General features: G+C 36.9%; 1 protein-coding gene and 1 non-coding gene across 2 annotated transcripts in view; both read right to left on the bottom strand.

The window, feature by feature from the left end:
• Nucleotides 1-429: 429 nt before the first annotated feature.
• LOC115288745 lies at nt 430-536 on the bottom strand. Its single transcript, XR_003907151.1, has one exon. It is a non-coding gene; the product is annotated as a U6 spliceosomal RNA (small nuclear RNA).
• Nucleotides 537-4,718: 4,182 nt separating this feature from the next.
• TATDN3 (TatD DNase domain containing 3) overlaps nt 4,719-18,507 on the bottom strand; it is a 20,451-nt gene continuing 6,662 nt past the window's right edge. The window contains exons 4-9 of the mRNA XM_029935314.1: nt 17,911-17,973; nt 16,661-16,770; nt 16,443-16,498; nt 15,068-15,180; nt 7,552-7,632; nt 4,719-5,008 (exon numbers count right to left, since the gene is read on the bottom strand). Of these exons, the coding sequence (XP_029791174.1) occupies nt 4,865-5,008; nt 7,552-7,632; nt 15,068-15,180; nt 16,443-16,498; nt 16,661-16,770; nt 17,911-17,973 (567 nt within the window). The 3' untranslated portion in view covers nt 4,719-4,864. The remainder of the gene's footprint in view (nt 5,009-7,551; nt 7,633-15,067; nt 15,181-16,442; nt 16,499-16,660; nt 16,771-17,910; nt 17,974-18,507) is intronic.

The raw sequence follows: 18,507 nt of genomic DNA on the forward strand, positions 1-18,507 counted from the left end.
CCATCCACTTTCCTACAAAGGCCATATGTCATTCCCTCTCATTGCCATGTAGTACTCCATCGTGAATATATACCACATCTTCTTGATCCATTCGTCAGGTGATGGACATTTAGGCTCCTTCCATGTTTTGGCTATTGTTGACATTGCTGCTATGAACATTGGGGTACATGTGGTCCTATGCATCAGCATTTCTGTATCTCTTGGGTAAATCCCCAGCAATGCTATTGCTGGGTCATAAGGGAGTTCTATCGATAGATTTTGAGGAGCCTCCACACTGTTTTCCAGAGCGGCTGCACCAGTTTACATTCCCACCAACAGTGTAGGAGGGTGCCCATCTCTCCACACCCTCTCCAATATCTATAGTCTCTTGCTTTGTTCATTTTAGCCACTCTGACTGGCGTGAGGTGGTATCTCAGTGTGGTTTTGATTAAAAATATGGAACGCTTCATGAATTTGCGTGTCATCCTGGCGCAGGGGCCATGCTAATCTTCTCTGTATCGTTCCAATTTTAGTATATGTGCTGCCGAAGCGAGCACCTCAGATCAGTTTTCTAGGTGTGCAAGATGTTTTGGTGTTGATCTAGTTGCATTTCAGGGACGAGAGAAGTGAAAACCTTCCATGCTGTTCTGCCATCTTGGCCCCCTTATTTGCACCAGTTTTAACATGCAAGGTATAAATACTATTCAGGTTGTTCGTAAATTACAGGAATGCTCACCAAACATCATTTTTGGAGATGTGCTTGCTTTGGAATCAGCCAAAAACAGAGAGGGTGAGGAGGGCCTACTACAGTGCTTTTGTCTGGAGCCCCATGTTTAAACTTGTAACACTGATAATCCCTGAATTATCTATTTTCTTCCACTTTATCTTTTTAACTGACTTTGTAATTATTAGCACAGACTCTGTCGAAATTTAAAAGGGATAGTGGGGAAAAAAATAAAAAGGACAGTGAGATTTGCTTATGCTTGAAAAGCTAAGCTTTTGGGGTGCCTGGGTGGCTCAGTCGGTTAAGCGTCCGGCTTCGGCTCAGGTCATGATCTCACAGTTCGTGGGTTCGAGCCCTGCGTCAGGCTCTGTGCTGACAGCTAGCTCAGAGCCTGGAGCCTGCTTTGCATTCTGTATCTCCCTCTCTCTCTGACCCTCCCCTGTTCGAGCTGTCTCTCTCTGTCTTTCAAAATTAAATAAAAAACGTTAAAAATCTTAAAAAAAATAAAAGCTAAGCTCTAAAAAGCACAGAACAGTCTCGGGAAATCCTTTCTATGTTACTCAGATCCCGTAAATGAAATGTCACTATGCTGAATTATTCAATCAAAAGCATGAAAGGGGCAAGAAAGGGCAAATAAAAAAATTAAATTCTGAAGTAGGAGTGTAGCTCAAGCTACACTTTTTTTTTTACATAACTACATTTTACTTTTTATTTTTAATGTTTATTTATTTACTTTTGAGAGAGAGAGACATTGAAGGCAGGGAGAGGCATAGAGAAAAGGAGAGAGGGAGAGAGAGGATCCCAAGCAGGCTCCATGCTGTTAACACAGAGCCTGATGTGGAGCTCAAGTGGGACGCTTAACTGACTGAGCCACTCAGGTGCCCCAAGACTCTTCTGTATGTTTAATTGAGAAGAGGGGTCTGGGAGAGAGAAGGGAAACACACACCACCCATAGGCCGGAGGATTATGACAAAAAGTGGGCGGGAATTAGAGCAAGCAGCAGAGTGAACAAGTGAAACTTTGGTTGCATAATAATGAAAAAAAACAGAGCTGGTATTAATTCTTTTTTAATGTACAAAATGATACATATTCATCTGATTCTTACCAGAATTTAAAAAAAGACAAAAGTTGGAATAAGAAAGGTTTCCTTTGGTAAGGAAGATCACCATGTGTGGTGTGGAGTATGGAAAGGAGAAAAGCCCTCTTTGCCTTTCACTTGGAGGAGGGTGTCCCTATAGGACACAAAAGATTTGCTTTCCCAGACCATGAGGGTTTATTCCTGTTTTTCAGAATGTTTACCCTTAGAAAATCTTTGAATAGCATGAAGTAAATGTACATTTCATTTATAGGTTGGAGAAGAAAAATGTGCATCTCAAAACAAACCCAACCAGTTAAAAGGTACACAGTATTAAATCTGCATTTTGGGGCACTGGGGTAGCTCAGTTGGTTGGGTGTCCAACTTCAGCTCAGGTCATGATCTCCCAGCTGGTGAGTTCAAGCCCCTTTTCGGGCTCTGTGCTGAGCCTGAGCCTGGAGCCTGTTTTGGATTTTGTGTGTGTCTCTCTCTCTGCCCTTTCCCCATTTGCAATCTCTCTCTCTCTCTCTCTCTCTCTCTCTCTCTCTCAAAAACAAACATTAAAAAAATTTTAAAAATCTCCATTTCAAAAAGTAGATTGAAAGATAACACATCAGTTGGACTTACTGCCTCCATTCCCACATTTAAAAAATAAGTGAGAGCATATGATATTACTAAACTTGTTTCAGGCCACAGAGAAGATGCAAAAAGAATGTAATTGGTATGTTCTCACATGGTCTGCAACCTCTAGATGTGAAAGACATACACCAGGTAAGCCTAGTAAAAAGGAATATGTGTTGAGGCGTCTGATGTCTCAGTCAGTTATGTGTCCTTGATCTTGATCTTGGCTCAGAGACGGGTCGTGGATTCCAGCCCTGCATTGGGCTTTGCACTGAGTGGAGCCTGCTTGGGATTCTGTCTCCCTCTCTCCCTGCCCATCCTGCACTCATATCCCCTCAAAAATAAATGAATAAACTTAAACAAAATTAATGTGTGTTGTCATCAGACTGGTTTTTATAGAACTCTATTCTTCATTATAGTGCTTCTCAACATCGTTTTGAAATTATTTTCCCACTTTATAAATTACTGAAGGCATGGACCATGTCTCATTCCTCTCTGTAGCCTTTGGGCCTAGATTGGTGGAAAACCCACAAGGAGGGGCTCAAGAACTGTTTGTGTAATTGATGAAACAAATAAACAGAGGAGTAAGTGAAGAAAGTGGCTGCACGATTTGGAGGGCAGGGGTCGTGTCTGGCTGGGATGATCAGGCAAGGGGGAGTCAAGTCAGCCAAGTCTTCAAAGGAGTTAAAGGTGAGAGTTGGACGAAGGGGTGGGAAATAGAAGAAATAGAGTTGAAAGAGAGCTCTGAAGTCAGATTTTAATGGAGCCTCCCACTAAATATAGGAATGAAAAATACATACATACATACATACATACATACATAAATACATAAATAAATCTCTTGTGATGCTGACGGGCATTTAAGATCCTCGTAAAGCATCCTCTTTGGTTTCTTAGCTAGTCTAGTTGTTTGGGCTGTCTACCCTAGAACTAGTTTTGATTCCTCTATAAGTAGATTCATTTCAAAATATTAAGGATTATATAAAATCACTATAGCTTTTTAAGAAGTTAACTTTTTTCTGTGATAGGTACTTTTTCCAGTATTTGCTGATTGTATAATTTAGTAAAATTAAATACTCAGATTTTGGTGTGAGTCACAACACCTGGTAAACTACACATAAGATTTTTTTAAATTGTAAAATACACATAAATCTAAGTGAATAGTTGAGTGACATTACGTACATTCATTACGTGCAGTGGTGGGGATATTACATACATCTCCACCATCAATTCACAGAACTCTTTGCAGCCATGATTTTTAAAACTTAAAAATATAAAATATCACTACATGCAAAAATAGTCAGATACATTTTTAACAAATCTATGTACATTTTATTTTATTTTATTTTTTAAATTTCTGTCCTTGATGGAATGTTATTAAATAAGCAAACACCACCAACAAGCAAAACAAGTACAACAATGTAAAAACATTAAAAAAAAAAGACAACCCTCTCACATGCATAAATGAAAGATTGCACACAAAAAACTGACATCTTTTCAAGCTTCAATAGTAAATATTTTGCTACTGTGTATTAAATACTACATGGTTTGCCCAAGCTAAGATGAAACCACATCATAAATCAATAAGCATTTTGCATTTTCTTTCATTATATACTCAAAGTCATGCCTACTACACCCTATATACATTTTAAATGTGGCACAATTCAGCCTGGATCTTTAGTTTATTACCTAAGCTTTGGGGCTTGGTATTTAATCGTGATCGCACACACCAATGGCCTCCTATGTCAAAGTCTAGGATCAATAGAAGAATCTATACATTTTTCTCTTATAAAGAAGTAATTCAAAGTCCTAACAATTCAATTTTACAAACCCAGAAAAAAGAGATTTCTGACAGCATAAAAAACTAGATGATCTCCTTTCACCAGATGAATCCTATGGGAAGGATCAAACTTTAGCCATCGTGGTAGCACTTATGTCTTACCAGTGGGAGCCACACTGGCCAGAAGAAATGGTTTCAGTTCATACGGTGGTTCTACTTAACGGGGAAGGTAAGCAGCAGTGGTGTTTCCCAATCTCCTGCTGCTAGGGCTCCATTAACTAAAAAGAAGCACGAAGTGGAATCAGAACCCAGGGTTTCAGGATCCAAGCCCAGTTTTAGGAGAAATATTTCTCTAAAATTATAATTATCTATAGTCTTACATAATGGCTTCCTCAGTTAGGACTTTTTTTTTTTTAACATTTATTTATTTTTGAGACACAGAGACATAGCATGAGTGGGGGAGAAACAGAGAGAGGGAGACACAGAATCCAAAGCAGGCTCCAGGCTCTGAGTTGCCATCACAGAACCCAACACAGAGTTTGAACCCACAAACTGTGAGATCATGACCTGAGCCAAAGTCGGACGCTTAACTGCCTGAGCCACCTGGGTGCCCCTAGTTCAGAGTCTTAATTGGAACATTTCTTTCTCTAAAATGCTGTCCCCTGCAGCAGATTTGGTTTCGAAGCTACTTCTGGAGCAGCTGCCGAAGCTTGGGGAATAGTTTCAATGCATTCTGTGTTGTCACTTCTATAACTTCTTCTACTGAGATCCCCTTCACCTGGGCAATATATTCTGCTGAAATGGAAATATTTCGGGGTTCATTTCGTACCTGAAACAGAACAAAGCAGACAGTGAATCAGACATGACACTCAAAGGAAGCAATCTTAGAGATCATAGATAGAGCAGAACAAAGCTGAGTTGATAAAAACCATTGAGCTTTTAATTTTTTTTCTTAATGACAGGGGAGGGGAGGGGAGGCTGGGGAGAAGGCCCTGAACTTCTGCTTAAAAGCTATAGCCACAATGTTGGCCTGTACAATGTTGACTGTAAGTAGATGTTGTTCTTAAAAAGAACAAAAAGAGTGTTAACACTGAGGCCCAGGGCCCAGCACATACGGCAGTCTGCAGGTGGTGAGCACGTGGTGACCTGCCTGCCCGAGAGATTAACTGTGCTTGGGCTTGCTGCCCAAGTGACTGCCTGTAAAGGCCACTGCTCTGCGCTTGGCCTCTTCACCTCGCAGGTTTATTACAGCTGGATTCAAGAATTGCTACGGTGTGTCTCAAAGAATAAATAAATTAGGTACTGGTATTTCACTGATACTAGGACGCATTTGCCCCTGTTTAACATCTCTGAAACTGATATACGTTTTACTTACACTCAATGGCATGCCACAGCATAATTGGCAGTGCTTTTTCCTTTTCTAGTTGTCACAAAACAGTGGTGTATCTATAATTTGTAGCACTTAGCTTTTATAAATTGTATTATTTTTATTATGTTTTCTACTCTGGATGATAATATTCAGAGGAATAAGATGACTGTTACAATTTAAAAAAAAAACCTTGATAATTAGCCTAAAAAAAACAATGAAAAATATGCGCCAAGATTTTTGTTTAAGGATGTTCATCATATTGTTTATGATACTCGGTTGGAAACAATGTAAATAACAATATCAAGTTACATATATTACGGTACTTTCACATACTGGAATATTACACAGTTGTTAAACATGGTGGGGGTAAAGCATACAGACATATACAGATGTTTCCCACACAAAGTGAGTTACGAAATTTGTTCAGGCTATTCCTATTTTTATGAAAAATATGTATGTTCATATACGGATATTAAAAAGGCTGGAAGGACATAAAAACTTAAATTTATTTAGTGCTTATTGTAGGCAAGATTTTGTTGTAAACTCTTCATGGAATTTCTCATTTATTCCTCAAAGTAACTCTATGCAACAGATACTATTATTATCAGCTTTGTTGAGTGTCACTTTTTTAACAGATAAAAAGGAATGCTAAACGGCTGCTGTGGAGGCGGGCTGAGGTTTAAACCTGAGAAATCTGGCATCAGGGCTTATGCTAAGAGCACTCTAGTGCTAACTTTTCAGTAGTACATAGTTCTATTTTCTTGTCTATGATTTTGTTTTCTAATTTTCTAAACAAACACACTTTACTTGACAAAAAGTATAGTCAGCTACAAAATTCATTTATTCAATAAATATTTCTGAGTACCTGCTATGTGCAAGGCGCTATGCTAGAAGCCCAGAATTTTGACAAATCAGCTAGGTGCAAATATAAACTGAGTTAGACAGCATCTGAAATTCATTTCTGTTTAGGGAGAAAAACGCTACCTTCTGTTCCTTCTAGTTTATATGAACCAGGAAAGCAATTCTGTACCATTTTGTCCTCTACCCAAATGAAAGATTAACTGGAATTGTGATCCTCTATTTCTTCACTCCTCTGTCTTCTATATTCCTTTAAGAGCTGACTTATACAAATATGTAACTAACTGGACATTAATTACCAAAATTCACATTGCAATCATAAGTAATCATAGTTTATTAAAAAATCACATCACTACTTCTCCCAAACTTCTGAGTCATGAGTTCCAGTCCTCTGAACCTGGAAGGTGTGGAGACACAGAGCTGATGGGCAGCCAAGGGCACTCAAGAAGCCACACTGGGAGGTGAATGTAACAGGCAGTGTCCAAAGCAAACAGAGCAGATACTCTGGCTTCCTTTCAGTTATAATTTTAAAAGGCAGCAATATTTAAAATATTATTCTTTGTGGCCTACAATAATAAAATGTAAAGCAAGCATCACATCAATAGGTCTATGACTACATCAACATTTGTACTGAAAGAAACAGAGCCTCATTGTAACATCTAATTGAAACCAAAAAAAGAAATGTTTCTTGAGCATCTACTATAAACCAGATACTCCTGCACATTTCATATATTATTTCATATATTATTTCATTTAGCCCTCACTGTAAGATTCTCAAGTATTCTATTATTATATTGCCCACATTGTGTAAATGAGGACACAGTTTCAAAGAGATTAAGCAACTTGCCCAAAGTCACAGTTAAGTGGGTGGCAGGGACAGGACCTGAATCAACATCTTTTTGACTCTAGATACTGAATTTCTTTTACTATACTTGTCGGGCTCTCATTATTACATAAATTAAGACATGGCCGATATCCAAAAATACATGCGGGAGCACAAGAGCTATATAATTAATAAAACTTTCAACCTAGCATTAAAATAGGATTCCACTGTATTTGCACTGTATTGAGACACACAGCTAAACTGAAGATAGCCCAAAAGAAAGATACAATCTAAATAATGTAGATTTCAGATAATCATTTACCTGTTTTTCTGGTCCTAGCGCAGGTGAATCTGTTTCTAAGCAAATTGAAGTTAAAGGCAACTGTTTCACAAGTTTCTGCTTCTTAGAGAAAAGAGAGAGCCAGTCAGTTTAAAACATGAGTCATCAAGATAAAAAAGGTACACTAACCCCATATACCAATGCATCTTGCTCTCCAGGAACCTAAAACTCATGCTTTCATATTCACGTAATAGTTGTTCACTATGTTCTCCTCCTTCTACTACTAACTGATAGATTTAAACAGAAACATTCATTGCCAAAGATTATCCAAAGCCTTCAGGGACCCAAGCAGTAGTAACCAAGCCAAAAAGGAAGTGCACCCAGCAAGAAAGCCAAACGTCTGGTCTCACACGCCCCCAGGAGATCCAAGGAAGAGACTTGTGTGGGTTCTCAGCCACCGCCACCACCACACTCAGTGTTCGCTCCTACCATTCACTGTCAGTCACTCAAGGCTTGATGTTTACCAATTCAAAGTTCATATGCACAGTGACAATTTTAGACTGGGTAGGAGACAGCTTTATTTTCTTGTTTATGATTTTCTGTCTGGATTATGATTGTAACGAACCCCATGAGTTTTATACCAAGAACATAATTCTCTTGCTGCCAGTGCACTTTTAAAGTAAAAGTGAGAAGTGAATGACTATGTTGTATGCCTGAAACTAGTATAACACTGTGTGTCAACTTTACTCAAATTAAAAAAAGTAAAAAATTAAAAGATGGGAGACAGATACAAAGTGAAACATGGTTAAAATAAGTTATTTTAAGATTAAAATGTCAAAAGCATAGAATTATGCACTATTGGTAGATAAACACTAAATTGTCAAAAACTTCCTTTAAGGAAATGTGACAATTTAACCAAAAAATTAAAAATGTATACCCTTCCCTCAATGGTTCCATTTATAGGGTATTTTGCACAAGAATGCACATGTATCTGTGGATGTACAAAGGTATTCACTGAAGTACCTTAAAATTTTTTTTAACATTTATTACTTTTGAGAGATAGAAATAGACAGAGCATGAGTGGGGGAGGGGCAGAGAGAGAGGGGGACACAGAATCCGAAACAGGCTCCAGGCTCTGAGCTGTCAGCACAGAGCCCAACTCAGGGCTCGAACTCATGACTGTGAGATCATGACCTGAGTGGAAATCGGATGCACTCAGGCGCCTCATTCATTGAAGTGCTTTAAACTGAAGTATAGTTGATGTGCAGTATTATATTAGTTTCGGGTGTACAACACAGTTGGTAAATACATACATTACTAAGTGTCCCCCTAATAGCATCGTCACCATACAAGATTATTAACAATAGTATTGACTATATTCCCTATGCTGTACTTTTCAACCCCACGACATATTTTGTAATTGAAAGTCTGTACGTCTTAATCCCCGTCACCTATTTTGTCCATTTCCCCACTCCATTCCTCTCTGGCAACCACTAGTTTGTTCTCTTGAGAGTCTGTTTGGTTTTGTTTGTTCATTTGTGTCTTTTTTTAGATTCCACACAGAAGTAAAATCATATGGTTATTTGTTTTTTTCTGTCTGATTTATTTCACTTAGCATAATACCCTCTAGGTCCATCCATACTGTTGCAAATGGTAAGACTGCATTCTTTTCTGTAGCCGAGTACTGAAGCACTGTTTATTAACAGAGAAAAACTAGAAATGACCTAACCTTTACTTATGGTAATGATTAAATAAATTATGGTACATCCATATTGTGAAATATTTTGCAATCACTTTAAAGAAGAAGTAGATCAATATTTATAAACACAAACATATCCATGAAGCTGACTCAAAAAAAAAAAAGAATAAGGTATCTTATTTTATCTGAATCAGTGTTATCAATGGTTATCTCTGAGTGGTAGGACTTAGGTGGACTTAAAATTTGTTCTTTTCTGAAGTGTTTCAATCTTCTATAATGTAAATATTCTGTGTTTAAAATTAGAAAAAATAGTATTTTAGTGTTGGAAAAGAAATGATACAGCTAAAAATTATTATTAAATAGTAAAATTTTCTACACTTGATAAAAGTAGGAGAAATAAAAATAATCTTGGATTATCAATTAACTTGACCTAACTGACATTTCTAGAACATTCCATCCACCAATAGCAGAATACACATTATTTTCAAGTATGTATGTTCTAATCACCAAGACAGACCATATTCTGGGCTACTAAGCCTTAACTAATTTATTAAAAATTCTTTTTCAATGTTTATTTTTGAGAGAGACAGAAAGAGAGCAGGGGAGGGGCAGGGAGAGGGAGACACAGAATCTGAAGCAGGCTCCAGGGTCGAGCAGTCAGCACAGAGCCCGGAGTGGGGCTCAAACTCACGAACAGTGATATGACCTAAGCTACAGTCAGATGCTTAACTGACTGAGCCACTCAGGTGCCCCCTCAACTAATTTGGAAGAATTAAATTTATACAATGTATATTTCCTGAACACAGTAGAATTAGAGATCAGATCCTGATAACTCAGGAAAGTTCCTAAGTATTTGAAAATTAAGCAACACACTTTGAAATAATCAATATGGTCAAAGAGGAAGTCACAAGGTAAATTAGAAAATATTTCAACCTGAAAGAAAGTGAAAATACAGCATCTATCAAAATTTGTGGATTGCAACTATAAAAACTGGTTAGTGCTAATGCAACTATAGCATTAAAGGTTTATATTAGAAAACAAGGAAGATTTTAAATAAATAATATGAAACTTAACTATTAACTATACCTTAAACTAATAGGCACACCTTGCTTTATTGTGTTTCACAGATATTGAGGGGTTTTTTTGTTTTTGTTTTTGTTTTTTTAAATAAATTGAAGGTTTACAACAACCCTATATCTAGCAAGTCTATCAGCGCCTTTTTTTCCAAAAGCATTTACTTTATGTCACTGTCTCACATTTTGGTAATTCTTGCAATATTTCAAACATCTTCATTGTTGTTATATCTCTTATGCTGATTTGTGACCAGCAATCTTTGATGTTACTAGTGTAACTGCTCGGTGGCACCAGGAACTGTGCCCATACAAGACGGTAAACTTAACTGATAAATGTGTGTGTTCTGACAGCTCCCCCCACCAGCCATTCCCTGGCCTCTCTCTCCCCCTCCCCAGGCCTCCCTACACACAATACTGAAATTAGGCCAATGAGTCACCCTACAATGGCCGCTAAGTGTTCAAGGGAAAGGAAGAGTCACACAGCTCTCATTTTAAATCAAAAGTCAAAAATGGTTAAGCTTGGTGAGGAAAGCCCAGACAGGCAGAAAGTGATGCCTCTTGTGCCAGTTAGCTGAGGTGTGAATGCGCAGAAAAAGTTCTTGGAGGAAATGAAAAGTGCTGCTCCAGTGAACACACCATTGGTAAGAAAGTGAAACACCTTATTGCTGATACGGAGAAAAGTTTGAGTGGTCTGGATGGGAGACCAAACCAACCACAGCCCAATCCAGAGCAATGCCCTTCAATTCTATGAAAGCTGAAAGAGGCAAGGAAGCTGCAGAAGTAAATTCTGAAACTAGCAGAAGTTGGTCCATGGAGTTTAAGGAAAGAGGCTATCTCCAAAACATGAAGGGGCGAGGCCGAGCAGCAAGTGCTGACGCATAAGGGCAGCAAGTTCTCCGGGAGATCCAGCCAAGAGAGTTCATGGAGGCGGCCGCGCGAAACAACAGATTTTCAGGGTAGACAGAACAGACTTCTATTGGAAGAAGACGCCATCTAGGATTTTCTCAGCTAGAGAGAAAAAGTCAACGCCTGGCTTCAAAACTTCAAAGGACAGGCTGACTTTCTTGTTAGGTTCTAATGCAGCTGATTGACTTTAAGTTGAAACCTATGTTTACTTATCATTTCAAAAATCCTAGGGCCTTAAGAATAATGCTGAATTTATTCTGCTTGTGCTCTATAGTGGAACAACAAAGCCTGGATGACAACACATCTGTTTACAATGTGATTTAATAATTACTACGCCCATTGTTAAGACAGCTTTACTGTGATATTTGCTTTATAGTGTGAGAAATACACTACCTGATTTCAAAACTTACTATAAATCTAATATAATCATGATTCTGTGATATTAGCATAGGAACAGACATTTACATCAAAGGAAAAGAACTGCAAAATGAGAAATAGACCAAGATATATGGCCAGTATATTTTTTTAAAGTGCCAAAGTAACCTCAGGGAGAAAGGATAATCTGTTCAGCAAATTATATCAGAACCAGATATTTATAGGCAAAATAGCGAACCTTGCCTCATACTTTACAACATATACAAAATAGATCACAAATCTAAATGTAAAACTAAATCTGTAAGTCTTCTAGAAGAAAACATAAGAGAAAATCTTTTTGATCTTGGGTTAGATAGGTTTCTTAGTTATGATACTAAAAGCACAAATCCTAAAAGAAAAATAGTAACTCAAGTTTATCGAAATAGAGAACTTCTGCTCTTTGAAAGACACTAGAGAAAATAAAGGAATATATGTGTGAGAAAATGAGAGAAGACATTTGCAAAACACATAGCAGATAAAGGATTGCATCCAGAATATATAAAGAACCCTGCCAACTCAACAATAAAAACAACCCAAATAAAAAGGTGCAAACTATTTGAATGAAATTTCACCAGAAAAGAGACATGGATGTATGGATGCTAAATAAGCACATGAAAAGATGTGCTTTTATTTAAAAAAATTTTTTTTCCTAAGTAATCTCTTCTACACCCAATGTAGGGCTCAACTCACAACTCTGAGACAAAGAGTCACAAGTTGTATTGACTGAGCCTGCTAGGCACCCCTGCAAAGATGTGCTTTTAAATTTTTAAAAAATTTTCATTTGAGAGAGAGCACAAGTGAGGGAGGGACAGAGAGCCAGGGAGACTGAGGGAGAGGGAGTGAGAGAGAATCCCAAGCAGGCTCCACATTATCAGCATGGAACATAAATTTTAAATATCACTAACTGAAAAAATGCAATGGAAACCACAATGAGTGATGATTATGCATATATCAGAATAGCTACAAAAATGACAACAAAACTGCTAGTAAGGATGTAGAACCAAGACTTTGGGAATCCAAAATAGGACAGTCAGTTGGAAATCAGTGTGACGGTTTCTTAATAAGTTAAACATACATTTAACCTTATAACTCAGTAATAGCACCTCTAGGTTTTAACACACAAGAAATGAATATTTATGTCCAAACAAAGACCTGTATGTTAATGTTTATATCAGCTCTATTCATAATAGCCTGAAACTGGAAACAATCCAAATGTTTCTCAACTGGTAAATGGATAATCTGGAAAATCCACATGCAATCAAAATAAACTACATATGCAAAATAAACTATTTATACATGCAACAACACAGATGATTCCAAAAGCATTAAGTAAAAGAAGTCAGACCCAAAAGCTTACATAAATTATTTCATTTAGATCACGTTCTGGAATAGGTAAAACTACAGGGACAGAAATCAGTGGTTGCCAGGGATTAGGGGTGGAAGGAGGAATTTCCTAGAAAGGTGCAGGAAGCAACTTTTTGGGATGATGGAAGTATTCTGTATCTTGAATCTGGTGGTACTATACCTTTGTTAAAACCAATAGAATTTTGTATGTAAAAAAGGCAAATCACAATAGGTATATTCCTCAATAGACCTGATTTTTAAAACTATAATTCAAAAAATAATAGAACAGAAATAATTCCTATTGGAGATATTTAAAATTTTTTATTTTATTTTAGAGAGAGAAGGAGCAAGGGAGGGAGCAGAGGGAGAGAGAGAAAGAATCTAAGCAGGCTCCTCGCTCAGTGTGGAGCCAGATGTGTGGCTTGATCCCACAACCCTGGGATCGTGACCTGAGCGAAGTCAAGAGTTGGATGCTTAACCAATTAGCCATCCAGATGCCCCTTGGAGATATTTTTTTTAAAAATTTGGCTATTTGGCTATACCTCAATACTATACTCTCTACTTACATTAGTTTTCAATACTGGTAGATAATTTACTGTTCATAGAATTTAAAGTGCCATCCACTGTAACATGTACCTCAACATCAAAGGCAATAAAATATAAAGAGGGTGTCTAAAAATATGGTAAACTACCTAAATTAGTTTTTGTTGCCTTTTTCATTGATAGAATTCACGTACCATAATATTCATTCTTTAAAAGTATACAATTCAGTGGTTTTTACTATATTCACAAGGTTGTATAACCATGACCAGTATATAATTCCAGAACATTTTCATCATCCCAGAAAAATACCCCTTCCCCGTTATTAGTAGTAGTCACTTCCTGTTTTCCTTCATCCTGGCAATCATTAGTCTTTCAGTCTCTATGAATTTGCCTATTCTGGACATTTCCTATAAATGGAATGATACGTGTTTTTTTGTGTCTGGCTTTTTTTTCTTAGTATAATGTTTTCAACGTTCATCCATGTTTTAGCATGACTCAGTACTTCATTTCTTTTTATGACTGAATAATATTCCATTAAATGGGTACACCACATTTTGTTTATCCACTCATTAGCTGATGGAAATTTGGGCTGTTTCTAGTTTTTGGCTATTATGAATCATGCTGCTATAAACATTCATGTACAAGTTTATGTGTGGATGTAGATTTTCATTTCTCTTGGGTGGAATTGCTGGGTCATATGTTAACTGTGTTTAATTTTTTGAGAAACTGTCAGACTGAGTAGGTATAATGTGGGACTGCATCATACCCTGGATTTGCACTTTCTTATTGGCTAATGATGTCCTTTTCATGTCCTTCTGACCATTTCTATGTCTTTTGGAGAAATATCTATTTAAATCCTTTGTCCACTTTTAAACTGGATTATTTGCCTTTTTATACTTTTTTTTTTTTTTTTTTTGAGAGAATGAGAGCAAGAGTAGGAACAGGGAAGGGGCAGAGGAAGAGGGAAAGAGAGAATCCCAAGCAGGCTCCATGCCCAGTGCAGAGCCTGACACAGGGCTTGGTCCCACAACCCTGGGATCATGACCTGAGCTGAAATCAAGGGCTGGATGCTCAACGGACTGAGCCACCCAGGCACACCTACTTTTCTTTCTAATTGTGAGTACTAGTGGTGTTTTATATACTCTGGACACTAGACTCTTATCAGATATAATTTGCAAATCCTTTTTCTCATTCTCTAAGTTATCTTTTCACTTTCTTGATAGTGTCTCTTCAAGTATAAAAGCACAAAAATTGTTTTACTCTGGAAGTTTTAAGTTTTGATGAGGTCTACTTTTTTTCTTTGATTACTTGTGCTTTTGGGGTTATATCTAGGAAGTCATTTCCAATTCTAAGGTTATAAAGATTTTGATCTGTTTTCTTCTAATAATTTTATAAATTTTAGCTTTTGTGTTTATGTCTTTGATCCATTTTTTAGTTCCTTTTCATGTCAGTGTGAGGTAGGGACCTATGATTTATTTTTGTAATGTAACTAGAATAAGTATTACAAGTGTGTAATAAAAGCCTGTATTTTAAAGTGTATTTCATAAAGCATAAAATGAGGCTTAATGAAAGAACTTACCTGTCCACTTCTTATGATAGAAGGAGGAATTGAGAAGAAGTACCCAGCTCTTACTCCTTCCATGGCTACAGATGGCCGGCCGTCAAATGCATGCAGAAGCACTTTGTCAGCACCTATCAAAGGTTAACGATAAGCTAAAGTTTCATTTCTTTAATGAGAGGTTTTCCCATGAATCAAATTGGGCAATACAGATTGTAAATTTTAAGTAAATGTTGGTCACTAGGATGTAAGGATGAGGTTCTATGACTTCTAAAGGGTAAATGTACAGTGTTCAAACAGTACAGTATAAAATACAGCACATTTGTAATCTTCAGAATACAACTGAAATACAATTTTTTAAACAAATATCTAAACATCCTTTATCATCAAACTTTTTCTAGACATTTGGAAATTGTTTCAGCAGGAACAATTGTTGTGCCTACAACGTTTTTAAGCAGTGAAATTATCCTTCACAAGAATGCTTGTGAAGAGACAGGGAATCAGTGACACAAAGACTCTGTGGTCAGGGCTGGCTTCACAAGATCACCTCCAGTTCTTAAAGGATGGCCACTCAGCCTGCCTAAAAAAATCTCAGTAATTTTTAGTAATCCCAATGATTCTCATCACTGAGAAATACAATACTTTCTAGCTGCAGGCAGTTACATTTACTTTACTATATGATACTGTTTTTTCAAATAGTAGGTGTGATCATTTGTAGACTGCAACTATTAAGTGAATTATGAAATCAATTTAGTGAGTCACGACTGACCAGCACGTGCTTATATGTATGTGTCTGCATATATGTCTGCGCACATATTCATACATACTGTAGAGATGTACTGCTCAAAATAAAGTCTTAATACAAAAAAAGTATACATGTGTATGTATTGTGATCAAAATAAAGGATATTCTTACTGTGAATGGGACTTTATAAGTCTGAAAAGTAATTCTTTAAGGTATATTTTCACTTTAGAAGCAACTGGTGAAGTTGACAGAGCATTTTATGTCTGATGGCCACAGCCTGTATAATCACCATTTTCTGAAGCAGCAGCCAGAAAGCATGCAAAACAGTTAACACATCTTTGCTCTGTTTTTTCCTCCCTCTTTAATCAGCTGGTTAAGCTGATTAAAAAATTGGAATTGCCGATTTTTAAATTAAGGAATATAAATTACTTGATCCAATTTTTCATTTGCTTTTTGCTGGCCTTCTAAATGTCATAGTCACACCTGAAAGTGGACAGACTGGCAAAATCACTTTAGTGGATTTCCGCCTCCATCCTTGCCCCGCTTCCTTCTCTTTAAGAAATCGAAGTGAAACATAGTTTATTCCATGAGAATATGGAGTGGAACTGTCAAACCAAAGTGCCTGGCACATTTCTCTCAGGAACCTAAATACCTTGCTCACGTAAGAGGCTGATGGTGGGTCTTCCAGCTGAGCGTGAGTGAACATTTCTGTTTAACAACAAAAAATTCCTTTTAGGTACTTAATCTGAAAGTATTATATTGTTCTATTAAAGTAATTCAGAGAAATAGAAAAGCAAAGCTCCACCTCAGGAGAATCATTATTTAATTTGTTCCATAGCTATTAATAAAGATGATGATTAATTAACCTACAGAGGCAAATTTAATCTTTTGGCTAATTGGACCTGACGGATTAGGACTTGTCGTTGCTCTTCCTTCTGTTCATCACTGCCAGCAAATCTGGGGGAGAAATCTAGTCCCACCTGCAATGGAAAAATAAAACCGATTTACATGTTTATGGCTTAACGAATCTAAAAGATGAGCTATGGAGCAGTGCTGTCCAAGAGAAATGTGATGGGAGCCATACATGCAAGGCACAGGTGTAACTTTACAGTTCCTAGTAGCCTCGTTAAAAACACGGACAAGGGGCGCCTGGTTATACATCTGACTTTGGCTCAGGTCATGCTGTGTCAGTTAATGGGTTTGAGCTCCGTGTCGGGCTCTGTGCTGACAGCTCAGAGCCTAGAGCCTGCTTCAGATTGTGTTTCCCTCTCTCTCTGCCCCTCCTTCACTTATGCTCTCTCTCTCTCTCTCTCTCTCCCAAAAATAAACATTTTTTTAAAAATAAGAAAATAAAAACACTAACAAGAATCAGGTGAAATTAATTTTAATAAATACTTTATTTAATCCTATTTAACCTAATACATCCAAAACATCATTATTATATAGTAATTTTATTATTTTAACACAAAATCAATATAAAAAGTCACTGTGTTATTTTACATCCTATTTTGGGTACTAAGACTTTGAAATCCTGTGTATTTTATATTCATAGCACATCTCTGTTTGGACCAGTCACATTTCAAGTGCTGAGCAGTTGGATGGTTACTACATTGGACAGGGAAGATTATAAATGCCTGTCTCCCTTGATACTATTTTGGCATGCATTGCTATATTCTAAATTTAAGTGTCATTCTTATCTTTTATCTTTGATTAGAAGTGGAGTATATTACCAAGTGATAAAGATGTCTCACAACTGTAAATTTTATAATAAAAAATGTTTTTTAATTACAAACTCTAGCCTATTTAAAGTATGTCAATATACACCAAGTTAACTACCACACAGGTGACCCTATTTAAGAAAAGGAAAAGAAAAAAAGAATTAGAAATGCTAATGAAAGTAGTTTTCTTCCATGAACTTAAGACTACAGTGAAACCTTCTACTGTTTTATCCCCAACTTCTTTTGCTTTTTTAGGAAGTACTGACAAATTATTATTTAGCTAAATAGGGTGAAGGTAATAATCTAAGTCAGTTGTAAACACCAACAGTGAATTAAAGATGATATTCATATATCATAGGTAAGTCTAGATTAGAAGTCATTTGATCAGCTATTTGGTGTTACCTCTCCAATTGCCAATAATCGATCCTTATAATTCTCCATTATGGGCAAAGCTACATCCAAATCCTGGGAGAAAAAAAAAGTAAATTTGCTTAAAGATGAAGGGAACTGATACTTTAGAAAAAACCTCTTATAGGCCAGGCACTATAATATCCTGGGTCCATTTACATACATTCAATACCTTTAACCAGCAAAGAAGTATTAATAGTCACTCTACAATGGGACATACTACTATTTGCAAATTTGAGTAGAAACATCCCACGCCCCTTGAAAAGATGTGAGTTCTTTGTGTGCAATCTTTCATTTATGCATGTGAGAGGGTTTTCTTAATATTTTTACATCGTAGTACTTGTTTTCCTTGTTGGGGTGTTTGCTTATTTAATACATTCCATCAAGGACAGAAATTACATGCTGTTTTTTCCCCCCATAGGAAGTGTGTCTTGAGTTTTTCCCTTATTATTTTCTTTACTTTTTTTTTTCCTCTTCTTTTTTTGGTGGTGGGGGTGGTTATGTTTAAATGAAGTTGCTTTTACAACACCAAAGACTTAATCATCCATTTCCTACATAAAAGGCAGCTACTTTTTTGCATGGACCTCAAGC

This window comes from Suricata suricatta, chromosome 3 (genome assembly GCF_006229205.1).
Source record: "Suricata suricatta isolate VVHF042 chromosome 3, meerkat_22Aug2017_6uvM2_HiC, whole genome shotgun sequence".
NCBI classification, from domain to species: Eukaryota; Metazoa; Chordata; class Mammalia; order Carnivora; family Herpestidae; genus Suricata; species Suricata suricatta.